At 43.6% G+C, this 14,576-nt stretch overlaps 1 protein-coding gene across 2 annotated transcripts in view; it reads left to right on the top strand.

Moving 5' to 3' along the window:
• Window positions 1-14,218, top strand: part of HS6ST1 (heparan sulfate 6-O-sulfotransferase 1) — a 187,978-nt gene extending 173,760 nt beyond the window's left edge. For both annotated transcript variants that reach the window (XM_053951605.1, XM_053951606.1), the window contains one exon: window positions 7,889-14,218. In XM_053951605.1, coding sequence (XP_053807580.1) covers window positions 7,889-8,597 — 709 coding nt within the window. In that variant the 3' untranslated portion in view covers window positions 8,598-14,218. The remainder of the gene's footprint in view (window positions 1-7,888) is intronic.
• The last annotated feature ends 358 nt before the right edge of the window (window positions 14,219-14,576 follow it).

The raw sequence follows: 14,576 nt of genomic DNA, 5'->3' as shown, positions 1-14,576 counted from the left end.
AAGGAATTTGATTTGTAACTTGCTGTCATTTTTGGTGCCTTGCTGCAGTAGAAGACAGCAGTCAACACTTAATAAGCTCCTCACACGAGGAAAGTTATGGCAAAAGAAAGCGCTTGTTTATAAACGGTGCAAGTAACATAAGCTTTTAATGGGTCCTGGAGGAGTCCAAGGCTCCAGAGGGCTCTGGAATGCCTTTCTTTCCACCCCCATTTGCTCCCCTCACCCTGACCCCTACGTTTTTTTCCAAGCTTTTGTCCAATTTTCATCGTATCTGTCATTTTGAAAAATGAGCTGGTGGTTCACTCCTAAGGTTCATAGCATGCCATGTATCTTTTTTTAGATTAACTTGTTTGCAAAGAGACAGTTCAACAGGAAATTCTTGTGCTTACACAGCAGTGCAATTTTTATGAAAAGCAGAGATGTTGTTAAAACTCATTATCTGTGTCTATTCTGCTAATTGGATATAAAAAAGCCGTGAGACACGAGGATGATAGGACCACACTTGCTTCCTGGGGAAAAGCCCATTAGTACATAGCTAACAAATCTGAACTGGGGCTGAGTGTCTAACAGTGTAGTATGAACACAGTGAGTACCAGCAATGCACAGCACTGAGATCTGAGGGAAAAGGGCACCTCATTTCAATTTATGGAGATAAATGGAGATAGTGGTCCTGAAAGTGTCCATTTCTGATGGTTTCCGAGAAATTCATGCCCAGCCATAGCTACCTTGATGCTCCATTTGATCCCAGACATGAAATGCTCCCTTGCATTACCATGCATATCAATCAGGATGGAATAGCCTGTAGCACTCTGCCACTCCCAACATGGGTGTCAAGGCTCCATGTGCCCTCCCAGCTTTGTGACAAAGCAGGTCTCAAACAAACCCTGTGCCCTTGGGGCTGACTTATACCCTTTGTGCCTCCACTGCAGCTCCGCTGCCTTTGCTAGTATATTCCAGGAGGAATATCTGTGTTACAGGAACACAATACTGTTGTAACTATTGCTTTGCAGACCTACCTTTCTTTGTAGGTCAGCTTTAAATAGAGACACCTCACCCTGTGTGCAGGCACACTGCATTACTGCTCCTGCAGATCCCAAAATCAGCTGTAGTGCTGCAGCGTGGCTGGATCAAGCACACAGACTGACCTTTTCCTGCGTTTCATGTCTTCAGGTCTCTTCCCCACCAGTCTGGAGAAGCCTTGCAGTTGTGTTTGACTGTCTCTGGTGTTTTTAAGCCAGCCTATGCCTGGCTTGGAGCACCAAAAGGGAGCTTTTGTTTAAGATTGTTTTGAGTGGCTGGAGAGGTGGGTGTTCCTCCTGTGAAGTGCCTGAGCTCTTGCTTGCTCTTTTGTCTCCCTTCTCGCTGTCAGACTGTTCTTGCACACAGCCGTGGTGTTGGCTGCACCCAGGTCCAGCACACAGGATCTCTGCTCTCCAGGCAGGCTCTGCGGTGGGATCATCACGCTGTGGTGACAGGCTGCATCACCAGGACTGCAAAGCATTCCAAGTGGCCCACATTTTATAAAATGCATGGGTGAAAAGAGAGTGGTGTGGCTCTTCTCGTCTGCCTCAGGCTCCTGGAGCTGAGCATTGAGCTCCTGGAGCTGAGCCTGAGCATTGCTTCAGGGCTGGCTCTGAATTGGCCCGTGGTGAAATCAGCCCCCAGGACGATTTCAGCCCCCAGGATGATCCTCCCTGAGTGAGGATCTGGAGGGTGAGCAGAGCCCGTGTGAGCGTTGGCTGTTGTTACATTTCCAAATGTCCTGTCTTTTAATACAGCCATGTCCCAAGAGCAGAGACCATCAGGCAAAACAAACACAATTATGCAAAACAAACCTGGTTCCCAAAGCAAGCAGTGACAGCCCCTCCTTTCCTGGCAAAGGAAATCACTGCTGAAGGTGTTTACCCAAACTGAGAGCTGGAGGATTGGGTTTGCTATTCAGTTTCTTGGCTTTTGGGGTTTTGTGTTGCAATCTTTATCTAAACATAAAGGACAGAAAAGACGTTTGTTTTGTTTGTTTGTTTGGGGTTTTCTTTCTGTTCCTATGACTTTTAAAGGAATGAGAGTTTATTGTGTGTGAAATGCAGGAAGAGTCTAAATGAACAACAGATGAGGGGAAATAGACTGAAGAAAATTAGGGCTATTTGCTACCAAAGGAAGTAAGCATTGTACATATATTAAATTCCAATCTCTAACTGAGAATGTGCTTGTTATGCAAGAAACCCGACTGTAAGGAAAACAGGGAACTATGTGGAGTCTTTGCAAGGTGGGGCTTTAAAAGTGGTAAGAATGGGTTTGGTAAATAAGGCAGGAGGCAGCTTTTACTGAAGCCAGTGGTGGCTGGAGACTCACCCAGAGTTTCCCATCATAGCAGAAGTTTATTCTCTGTGCAGAAAGGGGAAACTGTTCTTCATACACCTGCTATTTGTAGGTAACATTTAGTGTGACTTTATAATGATAATATAAATTCTTTCTGGACTTTCGTCTGCCACATTCTCAGCTCATCCATCATTAGAGACACCTCCCTCACCTATACTTCTGACTTACCTGTAAGTCCTTGCTGGGCCTGTTCCTTAAGGATACTCTGCTCCTTTTCAGTGGAGTTAACCCTTACCTGGCCATCCCCTTCGGTGTTCCAGCCAAGGGAGGGTTTAGGTGATGGCAGGGGGGTGCTGAGTGCTCTGCTTCTTCTTCCCTTGGTCCCTGCAGACTAACAGCAGGGCAGGTGTACGAGTGCATTTCACTGCTGGGAGGCAAAATCAGTGGTTGTTTCAGTGATAAACTGCTTACAGTGAGAGCCAGTGTAAATGGAATAAGGACTCTCACCAGGGATTTGTGGAGTGTGCAGTACATGGGCTTGACTTACAGGGATGCCTTAAATCAGCCACAAATTTGACATTACTACGTCTTTAAACAAAACACAGTGTTCCTCATTATTGCAAGATGGCAGACCCCCTGCTCAGTTAATTCAACAAAGATATAGAATGATTTTTTTTTCATTATTTTTTTCTTTTAGCAGTAGAAAAATTGTAGCCTGGGGGAATGTTGCTTTGACAGATTGGGGTTATGTGGCTGAAGCTGACCTATGCAGCTTCCTTCCCCTTCCCCCTCCTGGCAGGCAGATGAAGCATTTATGATTGCAAGTGGCTAGCTGTATTTTGTTCTTTATCTGATGGAAGGCCACCACAGTAATCAAAAAGGACTTGTTACATATTTTGCTTTTCCTGGGAGGAATGCTTGAAAGCTCAGTAAAGAACCTGTAAAAATTAAAAAAAAAAAAAAATGCCCATGTGGGAGGAAGCATTTAAGCACAGGAAAGAACAGGGAATTGCACAGTCAAATAAGCAGTTCTTGGCAGAATTTAGAGACCAGCAGCAGTAAGAAGGATGCATTGGCATGTAAAAAAGAGTGGAAATTAACTGAAGAGAAATGGTATCATCATATTTAGAATCTGTCACTTTATCAGAATTATCTTGACTGGTTATTAGCAAAAGAGAAGGAATTGAGTTTTTAGAGGAAGAAGGGTTTCATTTCCCCTTCATTAGCTGAGGAACCTACTGACAGGAATTAAGACAGAATATTGCTAACTGGCAGCTTCAGCCATGCAAGAAAGGGTTATTTTTAACCCCAAGCTCCTCAGTGACTGCATTTGCAGCATGGCCCTGCTTAAAAACAACCAAAACTCTGCTGACAAAACTAAAGCTGCTTTGTGCTGCTGTGTGAGAATGGGAAGGAGAGGTCTGGGTGGGAATCCTGTAGGGCAGTGGTGCCTCTGACGCCCGTGTCATGAAAATATGCCTCCAGTTAACCATTGTCCTCTGACCTCAATCCAGGCTGAAACAGGGGCTTTGCATAATCGTGCAAGGAGACAGCTCCTGCTCCAAAAGATGTTATGTTTTGAATTTCCAAAACAGACAAAGGAGACATTGTCAGCCCTTCACACATGGGAAACAGAGGCGGGGAGAGAGAGATTTGTCTGGGGCAAACGGGCTAATTTTGACAGAATGGGCACTTAAAGTGAAGCTTCCTGAATTAATTTGTATATTTTGACCACAAGGTTGGCCTTCCTTTCTAATGCTGGATTTTGTTCTTTCTGAAACTTCAGTTCAGGTACAGGGTTGATCAAAACCATTCTTTTGTTCTGTTTAAATAATATGCCAGGGATTCTTTCTTTGGGCACTGTGCAGCTTGCATGCAAGTCTGAGGTGAGCTCTGCAAATGCCTCAGTGGTGGATTTTCAGGTGGGTTTCCATGTTGGGACTGCCAGGAGCAGCAATGCAAGGAAAAGCAGAGGTGTGACTTCGTCTTCTGCGTGTCCTTGTGCCCCTGGGGATCACAGCCCCATGGGTGTGTAGAAGGGGAGCCTCCAAGAGCAGTAATGCTGTTCTGCTCAGCTTCATGTGGGAGGAAAAATGTTACTAACTCCAGTGTCCATTTGTCTTGCTCAAGCTCGTTAAGTCCAGAAAGGCCAGTGAGATATGACACTGCATGACCAAATTGGGGCTTTTTTATGAGGCACTATTGAGTGGAACCATCTGGGCTAGGAGAAGACCACACTTCTGAAATGAGCCTTTAGGAACACTATAGTTAAGTGGCTGTCTGGGACACCCTGCTGAATGAAGGGCACTCACAGCTGCATGGGTTTTATGGGTTTATTTTATCTCTGATGACAAAAAAAAAGTACTAGTCTTGTGGTTCCTCATGAATTTCAAGCCACTGTTAAAAAGTGGCATTGCCTGTGTTCTCAGCCATGCTGGAACAGAGTTCCCCCAGCTTGCTGACTGCTCATGGACAATGATTTACAGTTATCTAATTTTTCTCTAAACTTAAAGGCAATCCCAAGTTATACTTCAAGAACAGAAACTTCAGTAGTTCCTGAGTGAACACTTGCACACTCATCCCTCCAACACCCAAGTGGCTCATCCCTGTGGCTCCTGAGGTCTCAGTCCCTTGGAAGGTGTAGTGCTCACTTGCCTGAGGGCTGAGGAAATCTGCTTCTTAGAAACCAACACCTTTCTAGAAAGCTAAATACAAATTTGGGAGCATGACTTTCACTATGTCAATGGTGCAGCTCAACTTAGGCAGTTAAAACTGTTCTTTTGTTTCAAAGTCTCTGTTTAGTTTTGTTTGTTAGGGTTGTTGTTTGGTTGGTTTGGGTTTTTTTTTTTTTAATTTTGTTATGGGTTTTTTTTGTTGTTGGGGTTTTTTTGTTTGTTTGGAGCTTTTGGGTTGTTTTTTAAATTTTTTTTTGTGCCCATTGGGGCAGCTTCCTTAAGTACTTCCAGGGGCCTGGTTCCAGTTTCCAAAGATAAATCTGATTTCTGTGTTAGGAGGCGAACTCTCTCCTTCAAGCACTTTTCTGCGTGACAGACCTGGAAAGGGGCAAATTAGATTCAGTAGAATTGCTAAAATTGTAACCTATTTCCTGCGCTTCTTATTCATTGAGATGAATCTTTGAGAAAGATCACTCATGGTAAAATATTTACCAGGGTATCACTTCAACTAAGGTAATAGCTCTTATAGTGCAGGTGTGAAGAAAGAAGTTCTTGCTCCTTAAACTTTCTCCAATCCATGTCCTGCTCAATGTCTCTGTTTCAGTGGACTCCAGATATTTATTAATCTGGTTAACTTAACAGTCTCCTAAAGTTTAAACAGAGACACAGAGAGAAGATAAGCTGGACTCAGCCTTGCAGGAATCAGATTCATGCCAACTCTGCCACTTCTATTTGACTTTATGCACATCATTTAATATTTGTTGTTCCCCTGTCTGCCAAATGCAGATATCAATTCTTCCTTTTTTTTTTCCCTATCCATACTTGTACAGGTGGCATGTTCGGACAGGAATCAGCTCCTCCTTTGTCTGTGGTTACCTCACACACTAATGAGTCCCTGATCTTAGGGATCAGGGAGAAACAACCTTCTAGTTGCTTCTGTAGCCACAAAATAATAAATGGCTTTGACCTGCTCAGTGAAAAATGCAACCTTTGGATTACATCAGTGAAAACGAAAATCCACTGCAGTTCACAAGTCAAAAACTGCTGATAGTGTTTAGCACCACTGTCTGTCATTGAACATCTGGCATTCATCACTGCTTTCCTTTTCTTTCCACTGCTGTATTTTATCCCATCCATTGGAGGTTTCTTAGCTCAGGCTGTATAAATTATGGCTGCCTCTCAGTCAAGGTGGTGGAATCACTACAGGCTGCAAGGTAAAGGAAGGAAAAAGAGGTAGGTTTTTTTAAGTTTTTAAAAGAAAATGTCTGCTCCCCTTTTTCTTCCTGTCCCTGAACACAGACAGTACTGGACAGTGAGATACTCTTGCTATTGAAGAGAGATGGAATAGTTTCTGAAAATAACAAATGTCTGTACCAGCCCTAGTTATGAAGGCAGAAAGCAGGAGAGGAATTGGAGCTGGAGTGCACACCCGCTGCCATTGTTGGAAAGACCAAAATTGAAGGGCTTTGGAACAGCCCTTCAGCAGGTTTGTAATGAATTAGGAAAGCAAACATTACTTAATATGGGACTTCCTGGGCAACGGCTTTGATGTATTATTTTAAAACTAAATTGGTCTTACTGCAGAAATTTAGTTTTTACTAGGAAGAATAATACTGAAAGTGCTAGGAAAACACAGGTCTGTTAAAATTGGATAAAACAGAATACTTTTATATTTTTTTCCTCAAAAAACTGTTCACTGCCATCTCAGTGGCCATTCTATTCAGTGTCCCTGTACATTGCTGGCAAGGCAGTGAGCCCTAGCAGCATTCTGAAGATGCATTTCTGATGGGGACATGAATCCTCCACCACCCTTGTGTGAAACACTCCCAGCTGCATGTGTGTGTTGCCTGCCAAAGCCAGATGCTTCCGTGTGTGCTCAGTGTCACAGCCCCATGCCCTGCAAGCACATGCCAGCTTTAAGAACTAGAGAAGGTATTTCCTCCTCCTGGAAACACAAAGACACCTCAGTCCCACGCAGCTGGCAGTTAGGGAAGAAAAGCCCATTTCCCTCTGTGTGGAGAGGGCTGTTGCACATCTCTGTCAATCCCAGAACTTCATGGGCTGAAGCCAGAGGGTCTCTGTTAGAGACAACTGTCATGTTTTCAGCTGTAGGGACAGCTTGTATTGTTGAGAACTTCATTGTACTTAGAACTGCAAGAACGCCCCATGTCATTATGTGTGTTCTTCCTGGTTGTCTTGCTTTTCCCTTCTATTTAGTCTCGTGTCAAAAGTGTGTCTGAAGTTTGATTTAATACCAGGTTGACTGAAATGGGAATAAATTATTGCTGGTTGTCAGCTCAGCCTTCTCTTTCTGCAAAGCATATTGCATTCCTGATTTCCCATTGTTTTTCATTTATGTTCCTGTGGTTTTATCCTGCTACTCACTGCAGACTCCCAGGTTTCAGCTCGGCAGCCAGATCAGTCCAGCAGTGGGTGTCCTGGTCAGCATCTGCATGGAGTGGAGGTGACAGGCCCAGCTCACAAACAGAGGGGCTGCTGGGCTGTCCTTCAGAGCAGGTCCTGGCTGGCACAGCAGGCACACAGTGCTTGGTGGGAAAGGCCAGGCAGTGCCAGGAGCCACAGTTGCTCTCTGAAATCAATGAACAGGTTCAGTCCTGGTGATTTGTTCTGACTTTGTAGTCTGTTGCGAGCAGCGGACATCCTGGTGAAGGTGCGTCTACTTGGCAAGGCTAAAATGAGAAACACGGGTCTAATGTTCCACAAATGGCTTTGCATGAGATATTGCAGGAAAAAACTGCCCACAAGTACAGTGGGATGGATGATGTGATGTTGATTTACTCTCAGTTTTTTGCTGTCTGCACTAGCTCTCTGCCTGCCAAGCATCTGTCCCCTTGCTAGCAGAATATTTATTCTGTCTTCTCTTCTTCCTGTAGAAAATTTTACTACATCACGCTGCTGAGAGACCCCGTATCTCGTTACCTCAGCGAATGGCGTCACGTCCAGCGAGGAGCTACTTGGAAGACCTCCTTGCACATGTGTGATGGCAGGACACCAACTCCTGAAGAGCTGCCCTCGTGCTACGAGGGCACGGACTGGTCGGGCTGCACGCTGCAGGAGTTCATGGACTGCCCGTACAACTTGGCCAACAACCGCCAAGTGAGGATGTTGGCTGACTTGAGCCTGGTGGGCTGCTACAACATGTCCTTCATCCCAGAGAACAAGCGAGCGCAGATCCTGCTGGAGAGCGCCAAAAAAAACCTCAAAGACATGGCCTTCTTCGGCCTGACAGAGTTCCAGAGAAAGACTCAGTACCTGTTTGAGAGAACTTTTAACCTGAAATTCATCCGGCCCTTCATGCAGTACAACAGCACGCGGGCGGGCGGGGTGGAGGTGGACAACGACACCATCCGCCGGATCGAGGAGCTCAATGACTTGGACATGCAGCTCTATGACTATGCAAAGGACCTCTTCCAACAGCGCTACCAGTACAAGCGGCAGCTGGAGAGGATGGAGCAGAGGATAAAGAACCGGGAGGAGAGGCTCCTCCACCGGTCCAACGAAGCACTTCCCAAGGAAGAGACCGAAGAGCAAGGACGTTTGCCCACTGAGGACTACATGAGCCATATTATAGAGAAGTGGTAGCCTAGGCAGACTTTTATATTAATGATATTCTAGGGTTTCCATATAAGAGATCATGGAAGTAAAAATGACAAAAAAAAAAAAAAAAAAAAAAAAAAACCCTGACAAAAAATATTTTATTTAAAAACAAGTCTGTAAAACAGAAGATAGATTGCTCCCTTAAGCATAGGGTCTTTTTACTGTTTCTTACAAGACCGATGAGATTCTTAAAAAAAACCAATAAATACATAAAAATAAAAAAAGGGTCAACATGCTAATGCAGAGATAAAAAATGCACAAATGCAGTTACCCACGCATAAGGCCAAATACAGAAGAATGTTTCTTATCCTCACGATTTTAACACAAATGGCAGAAGTAGGATTTTTAAAAATCTGTTTATCCCCTCAGCCTAATGATCTAAAGATACATAATTCAAAAACAAGGAAACAGAGGTTTTCTTTTGTGGGGGAGGTGGGATGGGAATTGCACTGTTTGTCAGTAACTGATAATGGTGACTAAGTTGAGGATGGGCCATCCTGTCAGGCTGGGATCTGAGCACACAGGCAGTCACAGCATTTCAGCTGGCAGCCACTGCCAGAAAGTAGAGCACCATAAAAAAAAAAAAAAAAAGAAGAAAACCAGTCAGAGGATGAGAAACATTAAAGCAAATTGACTATGGCCTGGGAAATGTACTTAGCACAGTGGTTCTGATTCACTGCACTGGTATCACATATACATATGCAGCTTCATCACAAAAATAATAGGGAATTCATACACAAAACGCCCAGATTTGTTTCCCAGATGGGTCCCAAAACAAGTTAAAAGCCAACCATGGACTCAAACCTGCATTCACATGTTGTTCTGTCAGCTTACACCACTACCACTCAAGCCACTATCAGTATTGTGTGTTAACAGCACACGAAAACCCTATCCTACATACTACAAAAAAAAAAAAAAAAAAAAAAAAAAAAAGAAAAAAAATTTAATTACTCCTTCATAAATCCGCACAAAATTCAGACCCTGCAAAGGATAAGTCACTAATGGGAATGTGACAAGGGGATGATTTTGTTATGTTTGTTGCTATGTGAAATACTGACCCAGAATAAGCATACAGACCTTCCCAAGCTGTATTATTTCAGTTATTTTTACTTGCTTTTATCAAGAGGTAATGGGCATCAGCCTGCTTCCAGTGAAGTCACTAGAACTGATATAAGTGGGAACAGGATGGGGCTCTCTTCCAGAGCTGTGAAAATTTCTGACTACGGGTCTGAATTAATTATGAGACAGTGCACATTGTCTTTTGGCAGGGTGCCTGTTCTGCAACCCTTACTTTAAATGAACAAGCTGTGTTCATAAAACTGGAAAGGGGAATCATGGATAATGTTTTTTTAGTCTCAGACCACTCTCAAAGCAGAACTCTTTCAATGCTGTTTTTTAGGGCCTCATGTAAGTTTAATCCTCCAGTGTGGGGACAGTCTAACCAGGTTCTGCTTATTGACTTTTGAGTCATAGAACAACAATGACTTCTCTAATTCCTCTTTCCACCCACCAAATTAAAATATTGCTTATTTTTTTTTGCTGTTGCAAGCACTTCTTTGTTTGGCTGGAAGCATGGAAATGAAGCCGTTTTTGCCTGGTTCATGTCTCACTCCGTTATTACTCAGCCTCTAAGATCTGAACTAGCTATTGTTTAGGGTAAACTCTGAACCAAATGGAACATGATTTTGATTTTCAAAGGCCACTTTAACTGCAAATCAAATATGCCATTGAAATCACTGGAGGAGAGGCAGAGAGCTGATACACTCAACTTTAGCATGTCATTTTTACAGCATCCCTTTCCCATCACACAAATCCACTGATGTGCTGCTTGGTTTGGATTTTAATTCTTTCTCTGCCTCTGTGCACTGTTTCCAGCAGTTTCAAGTTCAGACTGAGCTTTGCAAAGGAGGGACTTCTGGGGGGGATACACCTTGGTTTTGGAGACCTTTTTCTCCTAAAGAGTAAAGACAGCTAAAAACTTGAGAAAACAAAAAGAGCACTTAGGGGTCAAACACAATTTTGTTACAGAGTCAGAGGATGTTGATTTCAGGTGGATTTTGGTCAGGTCTGATCCTGCTGCTGCAAAGTGCACAAGCAAACGCACTCACCTGTCTGCAGGCACAGCAGGACACTGTCAGCCACACATTTGGTGGTACCAGTTTGTGCTGGTGCTGTCCATGGCTTCTGTGCCAGTGCTTCTGCCACAGAATGGCTCCTGTTCCCAGAAATGTGTAGCCTGGCCATAAACATTTCCTCCTGGGTGAAAATTGGGAAGCAAAATGAAGGAGTATTTGGTGGTTGGCTTGGGGAAGAGAAGGTATTATAAATCCATTTGTTCATCTCTGAATTCCAAGACTGGGAGAAGCTATGCTTGCTGGTTGCCAGCACTTTCACATTTTGCTGTAACTGCAGAAAACATTTGTACTTTAAAAATGCAACTTTGCAGGCTGTTAACCCACAAAACCAGCACATGAGATAGGAAAAGCAACTGTTCCACATGCACAGTTTCCACCTTTCCCCAAAAGCTTTTCAGGGTGTGTCCTGTGTCGTGGATCCATAACACACAAGGGGTTCCTGCATCTAATCCCTGTTTGTGTCTCACTGCTGGGACTGTGGGATTCAGACCAGTGTTGTGATTAGGCTGTGTCTGCCTGAGCTGTTCCTGTGTTACAGGCTCTGAGTAACCAGCTGGATGTTAATGAATCTGTCTGCAGGGTTGTCTAAATCAGAAGCAGCCTCTGACCTTGGAAGCATGTCAGTAGAAGACCTTGCTCCACCATTTTCTTTGTAATGTATTGCAGCAACAAGCAAAAGAAATGAAATTATATTGAAAACTGTCTTTAGTTAACCGTTTCATTACAACCACAAAAGGAAGGCTGACCTCAGTACTGAGGCAGAAGTTTCTAGATTTAAATCCTGCACCCATGCAAATGCCTCAGTTTCTCCACCTCTACACTGGGAGTAACAAATTCACGGACTCTAAAAGGGTACTCCAAGGTATGAAAAGTATAGGGCACTTTGAAACAGATTCTGAGTCATGGAAATGAACAGAATCACCCCAAAGCCATCCGTCACCCTGGCTGCTGTGCTGCTCTGCTTCTGGCTGTTAATTTATTTTAAGTGCTGTGTACCAGCACATGGGTTGCAGGACATACCTGGCACTGTCTTCTTCCTTTAGTGGGTGCAAGGGAACTTTTTTAACATAATGTGAATGTAGTTTTTTGTGATTTATGTGTACCACACTTTGAAGTGGTACTGTTCTTTTCTTTTTAGGACTGATATTTTAATGCTACAATAACATGGCAAGTGTGTGTGTAGTTTTAAGATGAATGGAGAAGAGCTTTAAGGCACTCTGGCAGAAGTAGTGGCCAGATAGTAGACTCTTGTTCAATATCTGCCCCTGTCTTCCAAAATGTTTTTCTGTGACTTCCAGACACACCAAGAGCTTGTTCAGTACATGAAGTGTTTGTTCAGGGGGTCTGTCAATGCATCGTGATCCAGGTCAGGTTAGGAGAGGTCTGAGAGCAGTGCAGGCAGGTGCAGGATAGGACTTGTCTCTTAGGGACTTTGTGACTTCTTAGGGCTAAGAAGTCAATTTGCTTTTAGTCACCCAAACAGTGTAAACATCACTGCTTGGTGAGTGTTCTTGCTGAAGAAAACATTTTCTTGCTGGTTTCTCTCATCCTAGTTAGCTCTGTTGAAGGAGTTTGCCTCATCTAAAGTTTTCCAGACAGTCAGGTGCCACCATGCACCCTATCCAGGTCACAAAATGCAGGATTGATTGGTAAGGTTGCCAGCCCAGGCTGTCACAGGGTTCAAAGTCATAAACAAAAAAAAAAAAAGAAAAAGTCATCAAAGAATCAGTGTGAATTTCTGGCTTGTCTGAATTTCTCCCTTTATGCCCAACATTTTGGAATAAACAAGGAGCACTTCAGCTGGTGTTTTTGCACCCCACAGTCCCTTAGTTGCTTACAAAACTGGGATGACAAGGGAAGCAGCATAAGAAAGATCCCAGTTAGGTTTTGAATCCTCTCTCCCAGGGCTTCCTGTTAGAGCAAAAAAGAGCAGTACAGTTGCTGAGAGTGTGACCAAGGCAGGAGGACTCCCCAGTGGCCACACAATTAGGAAGTTTTCCCTCTGAGCCAGTCAAGTCACTTCACAGGGAGCAGTGGACAGCTCCAGAAGGTGATGATAGCATCACAGCACAGGGCCTGGCTGAGGTTCATACCTTGGGGTTAAAAGCATCTCTAGTGTCTCACTGGTGTTCAGTGTTACCCAGAACCCCTCCTATCCCATAGGCTTCTCCAGTCATCACAAAAAGGGGCAGCACTACGGGAATTCATCCCCCAGCCTGTGCTTAGTGCTGTATTCCCAGAGCCAGAGCTTGGCGTGCAGCTGACACTGTCTGCTGGACTCAAATCCCAGGGCTGGCTGTGTTCTCTTCTTATTCTTCTTTTCACTTCCACTAATACTAGCAGATCATGTTCCAGAGGCAGAAGTGAGCGTGGCGTTCACTGCCTGATCTGGAGTGTTCCAAGCCTTTGTAGCACAGGTCAGTGAGCAGCAGCTCAGGTGAGCCAGGGCACACAGTCCCAGCTATCCATGGCTGCTTGTTTTACCCCATCCACAAGAGTTCTGCCAAGGTGAATGCAGCCCTGATAAGCACATGGGTGTTAAAGCTTGTCTTGTCCCAGCTCTGTAATTCCTAGCCATGCAAGCTGAAAAAAAACCCCAGATTTGCATTTGAGTCTGTCTGCTCAGAGCCCCACAATTCCCCCTCCCTGTTCAGTTCCCCCACATGTCAGTTCTGAGACTGGATTGAGAGAGTTGTACTATAATGAATAATTTTATATTCAAAAGGTTTACTGAGCATGATTTGTTTTGTACATATTGGAATATGATTTAACTTATTTTTATTGCCCCTTTTAATCTTTTTTTTTCCATAAGGAGAAGACAAAACTCCCCATCCTCTCTCAATATGAAGTTCCTGTGTGTTTATGTGTAGTCTGCCAGTCAAACACACGACAGGCAGAGGATTTCTCACCATCCCTACAGCTATCTCATTTTGGTTTTCATTGTCATTTCCATTCATCTGGGACTTTGCTTATATTGTCTCTTCTTTCCTCTCTGCTGCACAGTCTGCACAGAGCAGGGAAAGGGCAATGCAGGCAGGACTTTCTTTTTCTTCCTCTCCCCTTTCTTGAGTGCTTTACTTACCAAGGAACTCAGTTCCTCTAGGAGTTGTGTGACTGAGGGTAAAAAAATACAACTGTCCCCCACCTGCCTCCCATCCTCCATATTGTAGATCAAACAGATTCAGCTTCTCTGAAAGTGATTGTGGCTGGACTCATTCCATTGGGCTGAATGTGTATGGTTTGCACTTTCCCCCCCACTTCAGGAACTTAAAACCAACAAAAAATAAAAGGCAACTGTTTTAACTTGAGCCTAGTAAGACTTAAAGCTTTATATATTTATTTATAGCATCTTACAAAAAGTGTTAAAAGGTTTTTTCTTCCACAAGAAAAATAAAATTTAAAAAAATCATCTAATTGTTTTTGTCTAGATCAAGGATGAATGTTAGCAGATGAAATAAACCCTAAAATTGAGTATCTGTTGTGTGTGTTGTCCTTGCATTGGCCTTTGATGCTGTTTCAGTGTAATATGTCTTGCCTGTTTATTACAGAGAGATAAAGTTGCCAGGGCAGTTGATGGAGAATATTTGTTTTATGCTACAAAAACAGACTCCTGGACAAGAAATGTTCAAGCAGAAACCACAACCTGTTGGTTCCTATTGTTACATTTGAGCCAACATTACAAAAAGCCCTGAAACCTCATGGAACCTGTCATCTTTTAAATACTACCTTTGATGCTGTACAGTCTTCTTAGTTTTCTTTTTCAGAGGCACTGCAATGAACACATTTGCAGGCAATAAATAGAGGTTGTTACACCAAATACTGTGGAATA

Source organism: Vidua chalybeata, chromosome 10, assembly GCF_026979565.1.
Source record: "Vidua chalybeata isolate OUT-0048 chromosome 10, bVidCha1 merged haplotype, whole genome shotgun sequence".
In the NCBI taxonomy this organism is placed as follows: Eukaryota; Metazoa; Chordata; class Aves; order Passeriformes; family Viduidae; genus Vidua; species Vidua chalybeata.
This window is presented reverse-complemented; position numbering and strand designations above follow the sequence as displayed.